General features: G+C 25.8%; 1 protein-coding gene across 2 annotated transcripts in view; it reads left to right on the forward strand.

Annotated features, from left to right (window-relative positions):
- LOC101234863 (wee1-like protein kinase) overlaps positions 1 to 19661 on the forward strand; it is a 58470-nt gene that overhangs the window by 31806 nt on the left and 7003 nt on the right. Inside the window, exons 5-13 of one of the 2 annotated variants that reach the window (XM_065813379.1) lie at positions 2103 to 2224; positions 6820 to 6914; positions 12640 to 12691; positions 13626 to 13745; positions 14000 to 14088; positions 14813 to 14872; positions 15709 to 15758; positions 15845 to 15902; positions 19412 to 19492. In XM_065813379.1, the coding sequence (XP_065669451.1) occupies positions 2103 to 2224; positions 6820 to 6914; positions 12640 to 12691; positions 13626 to 13745; positions 14000 to 14088; positions 14813 to 14872; positions 15709 to 15758; positions 15845 to 15902; positions 19412 to 19492 (727 nt within the window). The remainder of the gene's footprint in view (positions 1 to 2102; positions 2225 to 6819; positions 6915 to 12639; positions 12692 to 13625; positions 13746 to 13999; positions 14089 to 14812; positions 14873 to 15708; positions 15759 to 15844; positions 15903 to 19411; positions 19493 to 19661) is intronic. The other variant, XM_065813380.1, reaches the window with a different exon arrangement.

The following is a 19661-nucleotide window of genomic DNA, read 5'->3' on the forward strand; positions in this document are numbered from 1 at the left end:
TTTTGTTTTTTTAATTACGCTTTAAATGAAAAAAATGGTCAATGTTTCATATAAGAAAAAAGATTTTAATATAATAAGACTACTTTAAAAAAAATAAACGTGAATTTTTGTTTATATTGGTATTTTGACGCAAAAATGTGGTCCTCCAAAACATTAGCAACTTTTTTAAAACTACCCTAAAAAATGTTAATATCAATAGTTAATGGCATATCCTTTACTTTTTAGGATCAAGGAACATCTTCTCGGCATAGACTCTACTAGTTTAATAATTTGTTCTGGTGTAATCTCATTCCACGTGGTTTTAATAGCTTTATATAGCTCATCAGTGTTTTTGAAGGGTCCTTTGTGTTTTAGGGAGAGTTCAACTTGGTACCATAAATTTTCAATCGGGTTGGGATCAGGTGATTGAGCTGGCCATTTCATTACTTTAATTTGATTTGTTTCAAACTGTTCTTTAGCGAGTTTAGAGGTGTGTTTGGGGTCGTTGTCTTGTTGAAATGTCCATAAAAGAGGCATATTATTATCAGTATGAGGAACCACTTTTTCCTTGAGAATATCACAATAAACATGCTGATCCATAATGCCATTTATTTGGTAAATACGTCCAACTCCACTAAAACCAGAAAAACAACCCCAAACCATGCTTGATTGTTCCTCTTGTGTATTTAGGATCTAAGCGTTTACCTTCAGGTCTACGTACCTTTAAATTTCCATCAGGACCTTTCAAATCGTACTTTGATTCATCACTTCAGAGTACTCTATTCCAATCATTTATAGTCCAGTCTCTATGAGAATTTGCAAACTCGATTCTAGCTTTTCTATTCTTCTAAGAAATGAAAGGTTTTTTTGCTGCTTTAAAGCTCAAAATTTCTGAAAGTTGTCTACAAACTGTATTTTGAGACATGGAAAGTTTCAGTTTTTAATAGTATCATTAGCGCTGTAAAAAAGATTTTTTTTAACATGGAGAATAATTTTTCGATCGGTGAAACGACATGTTTTGAGTGGTCTTCCGCCCTTATGTTCTGTTTCTAAAGGACTACCTTTATTAAATCGTTTGATTATTCGACATACAATTGACTTGTTAATGGAGTATTTCGTTGCGATTTCCTTTTGTTTGACTCGTTTCTTGTAATCTTTTACAATACGTTCTCGAAAAGCTAAATTATACTTGTTTCCTGCCATTATAATCCAAAACAGCATATATAAGCGATCTTAAATTAATATTGTAATAATTGCAACATTCCATATTCATCTCTGAACAAAAATTAACAATTAGTTGATTCTCATTATAACACAACAATTCTCTTGGGCATTATTTCCACACTTGTGCTGCTGATTTTCCGTGAGTTTTTGTAAGTAATTATAAAAAGTTGCTAATGTTTTGGAGGACCACGTTTTTGCGTTAAAATACCAATAAAAACAAAAAAACAAGTTTGTTCATTTTCAAGTAGTCTTATTATGTACAAATCTTTTTTCTTATATGTAATATTAAGCATTTTTTGTATTCAAAGCGCAATTAAAAAAATAAAGTTGCTGTAATTAGTATTCAAACTAGAAAAAAAGCATTTTTTTTTTATTTGGTTGCTAATGTTTTGGAGGACAGTGTGTATATTTATATATATATATATATATATATATATATATATATATATATATATATATATATATATATATATATATATATATATATATATATATATATATATATATATAAATATATATATATTTTATTTTATTTTATTAGTAGAAAATAAATTAAGACTTTTAGGTTATTGGAACAATCGTTTTTTAAGCCCGGAGTCTTTAGGTATAATGACGGCAAGGACTCCGGGACTCCAGGACTTCGGGCTTAAAAACAATAAGTTTCAAGTCATTAAATCTCATGAATTTTTTTATTATAGCAGATAATAAGTCAACAAACATGTTTAGAGCTTCTGGACACCACAGACTTGGAAAAAGTAGAAATATAAATCCGGAGTCCTTTTAAGACTCCGCATCCCTGATATATATATATATATATATATATATATATATATATATATATATATATATATATATATATATATATATATATATAATTAACATATTTTTATCTTTAAAAGAAAAATGGCTTTGCGCGAAGTTTGGGCACATGCTGTTCTTGGTCATCACCAACATGTGGTACAATACTATTCCGCTTGGGCAGAAGATCATCATATGTTAATTCAAAATGAGTTTTGTAATGGTAAAAGTTATATATTTTATTACAGACATTTTATTATGTGAAATATAAACTTCATTTTTTAAAGTTATATATATATATATATATATATATATATATATATATATATATATATATATATATATATATAAATATATATATAATATATACATGATATATAAATGTAATATATATATATATATATATATATATATATATATATATATATATATATATATATATATATATATAAATATATATATAATATATACATGATATATAAATGTAATATATATAAAGTTATATATATATATATATATATATATATATATATATATATATATATATATATATATTTATATAGATATAGATAGATAGATAGATATAAAGTCTACTTCAGTAATATTTTAGTTATTAACTTGAGTAATTTCTCAATTTATTTGATTGAACTTGATCTTGAGCTATTATATTTTAACTCATTCTTAACCAGTGACTTGCGTGACAGAGAATGAGATGTCTTTATTTTATTTGTACTTCACAGAGCAGATTCTTTATGTTGAAATTTTAAGGCTTTTAGGAACCTTCTGGATAATAAAGTTATTTAATTACATATGTAGTTTAGACATGTTTTTTAGTTATACCTGAATTATTTTAATCAAAAGTTATTTTAAAATAAAAATTTGAAGAATTGCTTTGTTTACTAAAATAAACCAATGTCTTTACAGATATCATCAAAATTTTAAAGATAGTTCTTGGAGAAAATAACATAAGTGATAAAAATATCTTGTAGAATTTAAATATTGATGATGATTATTAATTTAAAAGTAAAACAACTTATGAAATAAGTAAATAGGAAAGTAAACAAGAAGTCCAAAATGTAAAATTTATTTCATTAAAGTTTGAGAAGAAAAATAACATCTTCTTTTCTAAGTGAAACTAAACAGTTATGGCTAAAATGAGAATATTTTGGTGATATATACTTCCTTTCATAAGTTCATAGTAAATCTCCAGTTTAACTGCTCTAAGCAAAGCTTTACACTTTGATGTATTTTACAGATACATCCAACATGGTTTTCTTTCAAAGACTTAGATAATTTTTATGAGACCAAGATCATGACTTGATTTTTTGTCCAACACAATGAGACTGTCATGTATTATTTTACCATTTATACATATTACTTTATAATAAAACACGTATAATATAATCATGTTATAAATTTAATTATTGCAAGAATTTTATCAGCCATTTTATGAAGGACTGGTTTGCATAAAGAAATGAGGTACACAACTTTCTAGGTACAACTCTTTCAGAGCAGGAAGTTGTTGCAATAAATGATTTATTATTAATTACTAATCTATCCATTGTGTTAATAATTTTTGTAAGGTTCAAAAAGTACAAGACAATAATGGTCCGAGAGCAAGATCAATACTCCAGGCTTTGAGACCAAGACAGTTAAATAAAATTCTTGAGATGTTTTGAAACCATGACTTGAGTTTCAAGACCTATGTTTCTGCAAAGCCTTTTCTTAAAGGGAAAGTTGGTCAGTTAAATTGATTAGTTAAGTAAAAATATCAACTTTGATCAGCAGCTTACTTGTGATGTTTTACAACAGGTTTATAACAAACAAAACTGTTTAAGGCAAACTGTTGATAAGTTTTTTTTCTTGTACAATTCCTATATCTTCATCAAAAAATGTTTTTTTCCAGAAAGTCATCTTTATCAGCGTTAATGTGGATCAATCATCTTTTTTTTGTATTACTTCTTTTTAACAAATTTTAAAATCATGTGTTGTTTCCATATCAATCAAAATTCTGGCAAAAAATATCTTTTGCTAGTTGAATGTCAATTTTTAGCAAACCATCTATAAATACTACAAGTAATAATGGTCTGCAAAATTTATGCATTATTCAGAAACTGAGAAAAAAAACAACTGAGTACAAAGTGTGCTGAATACATTCTTTGTAAGAAGAAAGTTGTACAATTAGTTGAGAACAGCTTTTATGTCTTTTCAATAAACGAAAAATTTCAATTTTTTGGAGAATTAACAAGTTTTTTAAGTAAGGGTTGCTCATGATGAAATCAGATTTTAACATTAACATTTAATATTGATAGCCCAGTTTTTTAATGAAACTCTTCTCTCTCTTTCTCTCTCTCTAAATAACTTGATATGTATGTCAATTTAATTGATTTAGTGTATACCAATATATGACATTGATCATTTAATGAAATACAATCTGTACACTAAATCTTTTTTTTTTTAGATATACAATTTTTTTCAACTATAGTTAGTTACATAACAAACAGACTTAATTATAGTATTTCTATGAAAACCTTTATCGTTAGTATTATGATATTATATATTTACTTTTTTAATTTTTATTTGAATAACTTGTTTTTTAATTTAATGATAAACTAACAAGAAAGAAAACAGCTGGCAAAATATTGGATTAAAACTTAAAATAATTAAATAAGTAAATCAATATTAAAACAATCTTACTATTTTGATATTGATGGTTTCTTCTATTTTAGTAAAAGATCTCCCCACTAAATATGTTTTTTGAAAAAGGAAGCAAAAATTTATTGATTTAAATTGAGGCTTTTTTAAGGAATAGGTGAAATAAGTTTTCTTTTGTAAAAGTTTTGATGACTTATAAAAACTGATGTCAATTTAAAAAAAGAACCATGAACACATACCTGCAATGTCTTACTTTAATGCACTTTTTATATAATTCTCCTATATTTTTACAAAAAAAAATTATAAAAACCTCACAATTTTGCATTAAAACACTCTTCAAAGTATCTATTTAAATTATATTTAAATTACAGAGGTGCAAGTTTTTAGGTTAATTACATGTATAGTTGCCTAATAACAAGTCAAGCAAACGCAACACAAAAATCAAGGTGGCTGCTAAACAAAAAAATAATATTTTTTATTTATGTGATTTTAAAGTAGGTAATTTTAATGTAAAAAAATCTCAAAGACCATTTGATAGCGGTGCTGAAATTTGGCAACATAATCTATGTGGTGTAGGGGACAATTTTTATATTATAAGTATAAAGAAAGTCTGAGATAATCGACAACAACCCTAGAAAGTCTGTCCCACTTTCTCATGGAATATCCTTTAGTCACTTTCTCATGGAATATCCTTTAGTCAATTTAAAACATAAGAGTAAAAGTAAAAAACAACTAAAATAACTCATCAATTTTTATTTAGAATCAAGTATTAATTTTTAAATATTGATAAAAGAACATAAAATATTTAAAAGGAATTAATTTATTCCTGTGGGTATCTAATAAAATTTTGAAATTTTGTTTTGGTGGTACCCATAAGCTTGTGCACAGAATAGCAATCATAATTATTTGATGCTTTTTTAAATACCATTTTTAAATCTGCATAGTTTTTTTAATTTATTATTTTCATTTTTTGTTTAATAATTACCCAGTACTTTTCCATAACTTTCAATTCTGGCCAGTTAAAAGGATTTGCTATTTTAGACATAACTTTTATATCATTTTATTCGATCTATAGCTTACTATAATGACTTTAATCATGCTTACTATAATAACTTAAATCAAAATATGTCTACTATCATGTGATTTAGTAAAAGGTAAAAGGCATTTTCTTTAGTAAGTATTTTACTAGAAAGTGTGGAAAACATGTTTCGAACTTTTACAACAAAACTATGAAAAAATCTTTTTGCGCGTTCCATTAGTGAGAGTCTCAGGTTATTCATAAAACTGTTAACCAGTTTTATATCTTGAAAAACCTCCTTTCCCACATTACCAGGTTTGCGTTTGATTGGTTTTGTTAGGAAAAAATGTAATATAATACAACTAACAGTGTAGGGGTGTGTTTGCAACTTTATTACCATTGAATTGAAGCTCATCTTCAGATTTTCAAAATATTTGTGCAAAATATTTTTTCTAACATATTCAGTTATCATTTTTTTAAACTTATTTTAAGTTAAATGGGAAAACTAAAAAAATTTATGAAATTGTTACATGTTGCCAACAAAATACAAATACAAATAAAATTTTTGTTTATAAACCGATGAGAAAAAAGATGTATTTTCTCATTCTCATTTATTTCATGTACATGCTTTATAAAGTTGTATCAATTTTTTTTTAATTTATTATCCTACCATAGAGCCATTTATTTGCATTGCTATTTAATAGAATTGCAAATAAATTCATTACTATTTAATAGTATTGCAAATAAATTGTTCTGTGGTAGGATGAAAAGTTTTTAAATAAAGATGTTATAATAGTTAATAGTATTAACTATTTTTTTTTCATATTTTCTAAACATTTTATAATTCACTATTACTTTAATGTGTCAATAGGATGTCATGCAACCAAGAGAAAATTTTTAAAAAGTAACAAAAGTTAATATAACTTAATATAACAATATTTATCTGTTATATTGAAATATAACATATAAATATTGCTTCCAGAAGCTTATATTAAATGCCACAAAAAAAAAATTTTTTTTGAAAACTTTTTTATATTTCAAGGTGATTCATTTTAAATGATTTTTGTTTTTTTATTTTTTTATTTAAAATTGAAAATGCAAAATAAAAATCTTACATAAGTAAATTAATTTATTTTTATTTTAAGGTGGAAATTTAAATGAAAAAATTATGCAAAATCGATTAGAAAAAGTCCTTATGGAAATTGTTGACCTCAAGCAACTTATACTGCAGCTTTGTAAAGTGAGTTTACAAATTTAAGAAGTTCAATAAATATGCTTATAGTTACATAAATATGATATATATATAATAAGTAATTTTTTAATTAGATAAGAAATTTAATTTATATATTATATGATATTGTTGTGCAAAATTAAGTATTTTCTAAATATGATGAGTTAAGAATGAGCCACTCTTTCTAAAACTTTTGATTATTGTAAAATAGAAATAGGTTGCATGCTTAGAAAGAGAAATGAATAATATATGTAATCTGTTGAAAGTAAAGGGGGGGGGGGATCATCCGACCTAGCTGCTTTAATTTTATTCAAAGATTTTATTCGTTTCACAATAAAATGTCTGGAAATATACATAATTTTAAACTTATTTTTATTTTTGAAACCATATAGTTTACTCTTTCTCCATACAAGATCGTGAAACCTGTAAGTAAAATTTTTTAGATTGTATAACATGTTACAGAATACATCAGCAAAAATGGTTGTGAAATTCTGGCTTTTTTACCCACCAAAAAGTTATTATTTATATTAAAATAATATCTATAAATTTCTATTTCTTCATGAATTGGCAACATTATCTATGTGGTGTAGGGGATAATTTTGATATTATAAATATAAAGAAAGTCTGAGATAATCAACAACTTGAAGCAACATAATCACATAGATTATATTGCTTCAAGTTTATTTATATTTCTTAATTAAAAAATTTTGTTGACAAGAGAGTTGTTTTTTTCTACCTTTTTTTTTTTTTTTTAGTCAACAGTATAACAATTTTTTTTGTATTTGGCAAGTATTTTACATTTCTCTTATCAAAAAACTAGCAAAATTGACAATGAAAGGTTCTTCGTTAAACAATTTCAATTTCAAAATTGACTAGGGTTTCTCAAACGGGATAAAATCCCGTTTTCCCGGGATCCCGGAGATAAAAGTGGCAGCGGGATTTCCCAGGATATCACTGTTGAACATAATTTTTTTTAAATTTGACATGATAACTGCTTAACTAATTCGACCAAAAATAAGAAAATTATTATTGCAAAAAGTTACATTTTTATGTGTTCATATCTTATATTAAAACCTAGCAAAACAAGAAATGTTATTGAAGCTATCTTAAACTATCTAACTCAAGGAAAAGAAAACATCGCATTGCAATTTGCAATGCAATGTTTTCTTTTTTCTCGTTATTATAAAATATAAAAAAGATTTCTTGCAACGAAAACAGTAAGTTTGATTTTTAAACTTCTAAATTATTAAAAAGTTAAATTTTTTCTGTATTGAAATATTTAATAATTTTTGTATTTAAAAAACGGCAAACAAAGACATATAAAGTCATACATAAGATAACATACAGATGTAAGAAATATTTATAACTTTACCTTTAGTTGTTTTAGGATTCAATTTAGTTATACCATGTCAATTGTAAATGGATCGAAAGCATGGCAATATTTTTGTAAAGAAAAATCTGGCGAATCTGCAATTTGCAAAAAGTGCAATGTAAAGATAATGTGCAAAGGATTTTCGACAAGTGGGCTCCTTCGTCATTTAAAAAATGCACATAAAGATTTGGATTTAAATATGAAGCGTCAACATGAAGATACTGGTAAGGAAATTAAAATTGTGCAAAAGAAAATCACATTGTTTGTTAAACAGCAGACTATCAAGGAAATTGTGTCAAAGCTAGCAACGGTGGATTGCTTCTCAATAAATGCCATTACAAAAAGTAAATTTATTAGAAAATCATTGTCTGAAAAAGGCATGTTATTATCAAATAATCCATCCCATGTCATCAGTATGTTAAAAAAACAATATGATTTAGTTAAACAAACTGTGGTTTTAGAGATAACAAAAGAAATTCGCGATTTTCATTATCGTTAGTATAGTCTTTAAAAAATTGATGTTATTTAAATGTAAATTCACACTTATTAACAAAGTTTTGGAACCTGGGATTGACTCCTATAGCTGGATCACTTCCTGCATTAAAAATTGTCAATCTGGTTGAAAATAAACTGTCAGATTTCAATTTATCAATTAAGAAGCACATCATAGCTAGTGTCACTGACGGAGCATCCGTAATGAAAAAATTTGGACGGCTAAGTGGTATTGAACATCAGCTGTGTTATGCCCACGGACTTCATTTGGCAGTATGTGATGTTCTTTACAAAAAGTTAGACTCTTCAGCAAAATATATTGAATCGCAGTTGCAAGATTCCGATGAAAGTTTGAGTGATTACGATAAGTTTGATGATGTCTTTGACTGTAATGATGAGTCATACAGCTCAACAGGCGTTACGTTTTTTGATGATTTACAAAATAGCGTAAATATAGCCTTAACAATTCAGAAGGTTCGAAAAGTGGTTCGAATGTTCCGCAAATCATCTCTTAAAAATGACGTTTTACAAATCTACGTAAAATTTCATAAAGAACTGAAGCTGATATTAGATGTCAAAACAAGGTGGAATAGTCTTGTTGTAATGCTAGAAAGATTCCTTAAAGTAAAAACATGTATACTAAAAGCAATGATCGATTAAAAAGAAGTTCTGAATATCTCCAAAGATGGATATGCGATTATGAACGCCATAACATTTTCTCTGCAACCGATAAAAGTTGGAATAGAAAGACTTGGTAGAAATACTTGGTAGAAATACTTGACGCAGAAGGTGTTATGATGTTCATCTTGGATGATTTGGCAGAGAAAAAAAATTTCATAGCCAATAAACTGCTTCAATCTGTGCAGCAGGGAATTGAAGAACGCAGAAATGCCAATTTAATTGGACTACTAAAATTTTTAAACAACCCAATTAGTTATTATCAGGAATCAACTCCAAACTTACCATCCAAACATGCATTAAAAGCAACAGCAAAAAAAATTTATACCAGGTTGTACATAGAGGATGCTAGCACTAGTTCATCAAATAATGAAATAGTTGAAGTGAGTCGTGATAATGAAAGCATGGTTTCTGACCCGTCAATGCCTCAACCTGTTGCTTCAAATTTTAGGCAAAAGTATTTTGACACTTGAACAAAAATTGGATGCGACTATTTGTAATGTCAAACAAGTAAAAAAGCAGCACTAGAAGACATTTTAAAAAACCTCACAAAAGAAATCAAACTTTTTGAGGCAACTGGAAAACGTAGCGAAAGTTTAGAAAGAATATACTCCACATTAATGACCATCAAGCCGACATCAATTGAATCAGAAAGAGCTTTTTCTGCCGTGGGCCTGTTTATGGGAAAAATTTGTTCACAATTAAGTGACAAATCAATTGATTGCTTATGTTTTTTAAAACAATATTTTATTTTAAATAGTAATATAGATTAGCGTGCTAAGATAAGTTTGTCAGAAGCCGCTTGTTTTTATATTAAAAATAATGCCGGGAAATCCCGGGATAAATAAGTTGCACACCGTGAATCCCAGGATGCTAAATTTACGGGAAATGAGAAACCCTAAAATTGACTCAATAATACTATCCTTTTATTGGAGTCTTTGACAGTAATTATTTAACATTAAAAATAAAATAAAATGACCAATACATGTTTTATAGAATAAATTTTATTAAATATATCTCGCTTGATTTAATAAGTATTTCGAGAATATATGTAACTCGATGAAAAGTTTAGCAAATAAAGGGTCGTCCATAATGTACATACGCCTGAATTTCGACCCTTCTCTCTCTCTGACTCTCTCCCCCTCCCCATATTCCACATTTTGCTATAGCTTTTGAGTACCCTCTATCTCCCTAAAACTATCTACGCTCTTAACCTACCTACCCAAATTTTATGATATTTTTTTTACATTAATGTCTCCATACTTTTATAATTGACCCCTGCCCTCAATCTCATATACGCTCATTGCAGACCCCCTCTCCCCCACCAAAGCGTACCTACTTTATGAACAATCCCTAAATGTTGTTAATTAAACTTTTATAAGTTTAACAAATACAAAATAATTTTTTTAACGGAACCTTTATACAGATAATAATAATTTAATAATAATAAATATAACACAAAATTAATTTACAGCGATAAACAAGCTTAAAATGTCTGAAATATTTTATTATTTTTAATTTGAACTTCGTAATAACAAAATACTAATAATTTGAAATAAATAAAAAAATTCTATAGTAATTTATGATTTTAAAAAAAAAAACTTTTATATAATGATAAGTAACTAAACAAATTCTTTCATAATCTATAATGAAAAAAAAAATCTATAATTTGCTTACAAAAAAAATTTTCAAGATTTCTTATCAAAGTTCTACAATGACATCATTTACTAAAACTCTTTGGAATTAAACATGCTTAAATGAATTATAAAGTATGTAGATTGCGGCGTATATTTTAACGACTCCAAGAGAATTGCTACCGTGGAGAGGGCGAGCTTTGAGTAAAACAACAAAGTTTGTTTTTGTTGGTATACATTTATTATTTTGTTTTACTTAAAAAAATTCTGACCAAACATTTTTTTTTAGTCTCGGCACTTTGGGATCCCTTTAAACATACTTGTTTTTAAATTGAGGCATTGCATTGTCACTGAAAGCATTAACTCATGTAACATTACCTGATAGAAGCTTGATAATTTTGTTTATGTTAGCAACAACAAATGATTTTGTATGATTATTTAAATCAGAAACTATTGCAAGAGAATTAGTTTTCCGAATTGCACATGTAAAAAAAGAAGTTAGATTTCGACTAACATCAGCATTTCTATTTGGCAAAAAAAATATAATTTTTTGCCCATTTAACTTGAACAACAGATTTAATGGAGTTTTTTTGAATTGCCAGTTGTATTCTAAACATAAAGACAAATGATTGACTGTTTTTGATATCACTATGAATGACAAACTTTGCATGCATTTTTTGAACATGCGATAATAAAATTGAGGTATTCTTTCTTCGTTACAATTTTGATGTTAATGATTTTGTTTGAGGTTTCATTCGCTATAATTCAAATCTGAAATTTTTTTCAGTATATAACATGTATCATATTTGAACAAAAAAACTTTTTTGTTTTCAATCATTACTTAAGTATAGTCTGCATCTCATAAGAAAATTTGACTTCATTGTCACAATTAAACATTTTGATAAACAATAAGTCATTCTGTCTGAGATTTTTTGTTGATTTATAAAGTGAATAATTCAATTGTACTTTTTATTCTTTTAACTTCAATATTTGGAGAATCTTGTTTCAACCTTTATCTTTGAAGTCAGTATTAAAAATTTTTTAAGTTTTATATTTTTTTTTACCACCATTTTCATGCAACACTTTTTATTCAGATCTCTTATTTATTAAATCTGATGCCTTCTATAAAAAGTAAGCATACAAATATATTTTAAAACAAATATAAAAATATAAAGTATTTACACTACAAATATGTATATGTATCTTTTATGTATATGTACCTTCACAAATATGTAAACCTTTTTTATTTTGATTGGATGAACAATAAACAGTTTCCTGTAGAAATTAATTTTTAATTTAATACAAATGTTTTAAATTTTTGAATAAACTTTAAAATATTTATAGTAAAACTAAACACTTAAGTAACCACAGCAATAGTTTTTTGTGTATATCAAAAGTGATTTAATTTTCAAATACAAAACATCATCTCATGTCAATAAAACTTGAGCTTATGACATCACAATGGATGCTATAATGTATTGCATATTACCTGGTTTTTTAAATACCACTATAGTATTGGTTTTGAATTTTTAAATAATACATTGCATATTTATTTTAGGGACTAAAATATATACACTCTCTAAAACTTGCACACATGGATATAAAACCTGGTAATTTCTCAATTTTATTTTTATTTTTATTTTTTTTTTTAATTTAATTTTAAAGTAATCAAAACTTACACCAATATAATATTGATATATATATATGTATATATACATATATATATATATATATATATATATATATATATATATATATATTATATATATATATATATATATATATATATATATATATGTATGTATATATATATATATATATATATATATATATATATATATATATATATATATATATATATATATATATATATATATATATATATATATATGAAGACCTCAGTGGAAAAACCGGCGTTGTCACATTTAAAAAGTATTGATAAAATATTTATTGATTATTAATAAAAGTCTTTATTTAAAGCAAATGAAACTAAGCAATTTAAAAAAAGTTATATTATAATTATTTTATTTAAAATTTATTTAAAAACAAAACATTATGTAATTTTTTATACAAAAAATTTTTTTTCTTTGCTTTAAATAAAGACATTTATTAATGTTCAACAAATACTTTCTCAATACTTTTTAAATGTGACAACGCCGTTTTTTCCACTGAGGTCTTCATATATATATATATATATATAAATATATATATATATATAAATATATATATATATATATATATATATATATATATATATATATATATATATATATATATATATATATATATATATATATATATATATAGTTCTACTTTTATATATATAGTTCTACTTTTGTCCTAATTTTGCAATGATATTCATGTGACATTTATTATATTTTCAAATTCATCATATCATATGTTTTTTTAAATTGAGTTATTTAATATAAATATAGAAAACCTAGATATTTAAAAAGATTTCAGAATTTTATATATATTACAGAAATTTATATATATTACATATAACAGTTATTATTTAACTAAAATTAGTAATAAAATATTTAGGAAATGTTTTTATTTGTCATGTTCAAAGAAAAACTATTGATGAAAGTAATAGTGATGATGGTTATTATGGAGACCACACTGAGCTAAAGAAATCTCCATATGATACTGTATATAAAATAGGTAATAATATGATTGAATTATCAACATACAATATTATAAGAATAAAGTGTTTCCATTAGTGTGAAGAGTATAATTTTATAATTTACTTTTTAATGTAGAGAGTATTTAGTGTCCCCCATTCGCTAGTGTAGTTATCCCATTTAACCTATTGTGTGGTCCTACACATATTGGACCATATTTGAATGCTACAATAAATTTTTTGTAATTTTTGTTTGCCTAATAAATTATTATTGTAAAAACTACTGTAATTTAAGGTGATCTTGGCCATGTTGTATCTCTAAATAAAAATCAAAAAATTGAAGAGGGTGATTGTAGATTTTTACCTATTGAAGTTCTGCAAGAGGTCAGTATTCCGTTTAAATGAAGTCATTGATTTACTCTTTTTGTCAATAATAGTTATAAAGAAGTTTATTAAACACAAAGTAAAAGTTTATTAAACACAAAATAAACAAAAAATATTAGTTAGTTGTTATAAAAGCAACATTAGTTAGTTAAATATTAATAAAAAATATTAATTATAAACAAAAAATATTAATTAGTTATTATAAAAGCAACATTAATTGACAATATGAATATATTAGTATATAAGTATATAAGTATATAATATGAATATAAGAACTATAATGAATATAATGACAATATGAATATAAGAATATAAGTATATAAGAATATGAAAGCATATAAGCAGAACAAACAAGCAAGATGTAAAATTTTTATCAATCAAGTTAAACAACATAAACACTCAAGGAAGAGTAATTTATAAAACATTTTAGTACACAAAAGATATTTTAATATTGTAATTAAAAATTTTAAACATATTTAATGTTAAATTTATGTTTGTTTTGCTTTTCAAATATCAAAATTTGTTAATTATTTTGGATCTTTGGTGTATCGTTTAAAAAATACAAAAACATCTTACAGTAGTTATATATCGAACATATAGTTAAATAACATAGCTATCAAACATATAGTTAAATGACATTGCTATATCATTAGTTATTTTAAATAGCTAATAATAAAGTTAATTTATAAGTAATTTTCTTTTTGTACTGTTTAATTTTCTATAGGATTATTCTAATCTTACCAAAGCTGATATCTTTGCGTTAGGACTTACTATTTTCTTAGCGGTAATATTTTTTACTTTTGATATTTTATTTTTTATTAATTAAATATTTTATTATTTATCTTGATGTCTTTTAATAAATGATTTTAAAAAGATTGAAAAAAAAGGTAATCCGTACTCTCAGGTAATTTGGTAAAATCTTTTTGAATCAGGTTTCAAATGAGCATGGTCTTGTCCAACGTCAAAATAAATCCACTGCACTGTTCAGTAGTTAAAAAGGAAGTCCAAAATATTGTTTTTTGGATTTTTATAGAGCCAAAGGCACTCTTCTATACATTCCGTAAATTGATCAATGGCTAAAATTATTTCTCACTCAAACTCTCCTGCAGCTTGTAGTCTTGACAACATTCTAATTACAGTCTTGCTAAAGTTTTTTTATCAACTCTCTGGAATTTTTTCACTATTGTGTATTCCTAGTATGCAGACTTTTCAATATTCTGTTAATTGTTTTATTGCTTTTTAAATTTTTTCTACCTTCTTTGTGACCAATGGCTATTTGCATCATTCTTTCAATTGATTTTGTACAAATATAAAAAAAATTATTGTTGCCTACGTATATGTTATCCATGTTGAACCATTTTGTATAAATAAAAAAAAGTTTTGTTAAAACAAATTTGTTTATTTGTGAAGTGCGTATTTGTAAAAAAAAAAATTTGTAAAAAATGTTGGTGCTCACAAAAGTTTGGTGAGCACCATTAAGACATAATACAAGTCAAGTTATGAACAAATCAAAAAAATTCATAATCAATATTTTTAGATGTGTAAGTAAGTTATCACATAATATTTAATGAATGCTTTATTTATTGATAAAAAAAACCTTATATTTTGAATTTTCTTAAGGCTGGCGGAGATGATTTACCCAAAAATGGTCCAAAATGGCAAGTTATTCGGTATTATTTTATATCGCACATTTTGTACTGTAAATTTATGTAGAAATTTTTTTTTATTAAGAATTTTAATTTCCCTTTTTAATTAGTAATATTGGCCTTCCTAACCTTGAAAATCGCCCAAAGGAACTAAACAGTCTACTTCAGGTATCATTAATAATTATTTTGTGGCGTGTTGATAAGATAATATTTTTTGAGGTCAAAAAAATGCATAATTTACATTCAAAGGTTGGAATATATATTTATATATATATATATATATATATATATATATATATATATATATATATATATATATATATATATATATATATATATATATATATATATATATATATATATATATGTATATATATATAACTTGTTGCAGCTCATATTATTCTTTATGCTTTTGATAGCAAATAAAAAGTACGAAAAAAAGACTGCCCTGCACTCTAATTTTGCATAAATGAAACAGTTATATGAACAGAAAAATGCTGTTTAACAAATGCTAAAAGACCTCATCTAATTGGGTGGTATAGTTGTATACCTGTGCTACATTAATATTTGCCTAGGATGATGAACACTGGGTCTTCTTGAACTTAATCATGGATTTTTACTTGTGTCCCCTATTTAGTGGCTATGCATGGCTCTTTCTGTTAACTCCTAATGAGAATACAACTCTGAACCTCAGTTTAATGATTCTGAAGCAGCCTATTAGTAAAGTTTCTAAAACACCATAGTGACTCTCAGAGAGGCCGACATAATCAACAGCTGTAAAATGTCAGAGAATTAACAATGCCATGTTGCAAATGGATGGTGTCCTTGTTGAAGTTGAAAGGAGAAATTAGCAGGACTGAGGCAATTACATGACATTGCTTATGGTGCTATGCACCCTATGAGTGAGTGAGTCTGTAATAATTTAAAACATGACTATATTATTTTAAAATATTAAGCATAAAAACCATTACCACCAATTTTTATAGTTTTCTCTGACTCTCCTTGATTCAAGCAGGTGTGGAAGCTTTTATTCTTTTTTGTCAGTTTTAAGTGTCAATTCTCTTCTTGTCCAAAAAGAGCAAGCACCTGTTTATTATACCTTGAGCACAAGTACCTGTTTATTATTGAAAGAACTTGATGCAAATAAGTATTATCTGATGTTAATGTTCTTTATTCTCAGGCTACTGAATCTTTTGTTAGAACTTAAAGACATATAAAAAATTTTTAACAGTCTTCTTATTATTAACTATTTGCAAAGAAATTTTACTTTGTGTCATCTTTTGAATTTAATGAACCATTCTATTCCTATCATCCCAAAGTGATAGGTTATTCCATTGTTATACATCTAAATCACTCCTACTTCCATAGCTTGGGTTATTTCTCACCTATACTTTTCTATCCCTTGTAGTTCTGACAGCATTCCTGTAACAGTACTACAAACGTTAAAATGTCTTCAATACTCTCTGAACTATTAAATGAATCTTTTTTTCTTGTCTGCTGGAATTTAGTATCTGTGGTTCTAATTTTAAAAAACTCTGGAAATAGCTCTTATCTCCCAGTTTTATAATTATTAGTAAAGTATTTATATCTCTAACTAACAAACTTTAAATATCTCATCCTGTGACCAACAGTTTACTCTCTGACAATCAACACAGAATTTGATCCACTTGTTCTACTGTTAACCAAAAAAAGTATATACTGTTAACCAATTTAAATTAGATGGAAGCAAGGAAGGCAGCATTAGTTAAAATTAGTGAAGGGCTTTAACTTACCTGCTTCCATCAAAGGTTTTGATAAAATCTGGCATTCTAGTCTCCTCTATAAGCTCTCTTCATACAGTGTATTTGGGAAAGTTTTAAAAATTATTGAATTATTTCTTTCTAACTGCAATATTAAAGTTGTCTATGACGGACAACACTCTCATTCTTTTCAAATTACTTCTGGGGTACCACAAGGTTCCATTCTTGGTCCTAATTTTGTTTTCATCTATATTAATGATTTTTTTCATTTCTGGCACTTTTGCTGTCGACACAACTATATACTCATATTTTTATCATTTAGCTGATCTTAAATCTCTCTTCTGTAACAACTTGGGACTTGCAGTGACTGGTGAATTTTAAACCGAAAACAACTCAGTTGTTTATTGCTAATAATTATTGCAGTGTTGTTGATGTTCCCATATTGATAAATGAGATAAACAGAGATGATAAACAGAGATGTAGCCAAGACAGTAAAGGTCAAGACCAAGACTAAGACATTTGGGCTCAAGACCAAGACTCGAGACTTCAAGACCAAGACATCAAAAAGTCAACCCAAGACTCAGACCAAGATTTTAAAAGTTTTTACAAAACCAAGATCAAGACTTAGGTTCTTAGACGTTCAACACAATAAGACTCATGGTCAAATATGTATGAATACTATTAGACCTTTAGCTGATGTATCATTTTACCATTTATACACATTACTCTATAATAAAAATTAACTGCAAATGTATAATTATGCTATCGCAAATTGTGCAGTGCACTGTTGCAGCCTACAATAGATAATTTTATTAATAATAAAAAACTAACAAGTTTCTTGTATTGTCAAAAACAAAATGTACCAATAAGAAATGAGGCAAGATCATCACATCGTGAAACTAAGAAAAGTGCACATATAGCAGACATGCAGGTTGTTTATTTTGTAACTACATTAGCCACATATTATAGTTACAAAAAATAATTAAAGTAAAGTTAAAATATTTTATTCAAGTACTGTATGTACTAGAAGTAAAACTATGCATCACTTGATTTCATAACTTATATTATACGTTAATCTTGGTAGATTTATCTTGAGTCCTTAATTAAAAGGAGGGAAGGGGGATGTTTATTAATTTTTGGAAAATTTTTCCCACCCCAAGCTTATTAATATCCCCCCTTTGCCCCGTTTATTAACTTTTACTTGTTTTCAGCAAAAACTTTATATCTCAAATTTAAAAAAAAAATCAGTGAAAATCAGCCTTAAAAATTAGAAAATAATTAGTTATTATAATCAGTGACTAAATTAGAAAATAATTTAGTTACTGATAAAAATTAAAACAATCAGTGTAAACAGGCTTAAAAAATCGCCAACCTAGTAAATCTAAATTAGTCGAAAATGAGTTTTTTTTTTGTTTCCCACCAAAGTAAAAAACTTATATCAACATATTAAATTCTATCGAAACAATGATAAAACAGCTGTTAGAAAATGCGTATTTGGCCGCAAGCCCTGCTAGAATTTAAATAGTTTTAAGCGTGTTTTGTAAAAGATGTTAGTTTGGATTTATAAGTTAAAATTAAAAAAAAAAAAAAAAAAAAATTTTTTATTATTATTAGATCCGGACTAAAATTGCACTTTTACTTGTGTACTTGCACATCAAAATTCTTGTTCATTATTTTATTTACATTATCATTTTTATTTGGTTAGCACTAAGCTGATTTTAATGTCCAAAATTGTTTTTTTTTTTATATTGTGTAAAATTTGCTTCAAAATTGAAAAACTTCATCAAATAAAAATATTTATTCATTAAATGTTTCAATCAGAGATATTCTTATTTTGTTATGATGCTTTCATCGTTGTTATGTTGCTTTCATCATGAAAATTTAGGTTTTATTGATTATAAATAGTTTGAAAATTTTTAAATTGTTTCTTTATTTTAGCAAATGGTATCTTGCAATGCTTCTGAAAGACCATCTGCTATTGAAATTCTACAATCATCTTTCCTTGGTTGTTTGACTAAAGTAAGAAAAAACTAACAGCCATTTATATTTTTATTATACAAAAAGTATTTAAATAAAAGTTTTTTATTTTAAAAACTGTTATCATTAACTATCTTATGTCTTGTTATATAGAACATAATACTGCCACAAATGAAAAAATAATTTTTACTGAATAAATTAAACATAAGTT

Source organism: Hydra vulgaris, chromosome 12 (assembly GCF_038396675.1).
Source record: "Hydra vulgaris chromosome 12, alternate assembly HydraT2T_AEP".
Taxonomy (NCBI): Eukaryota; Metazoa; Cnidaria; class Hydrozoa; order Anthoathecata; family Hydridae; genus Hydra; species Hydra vulgaris.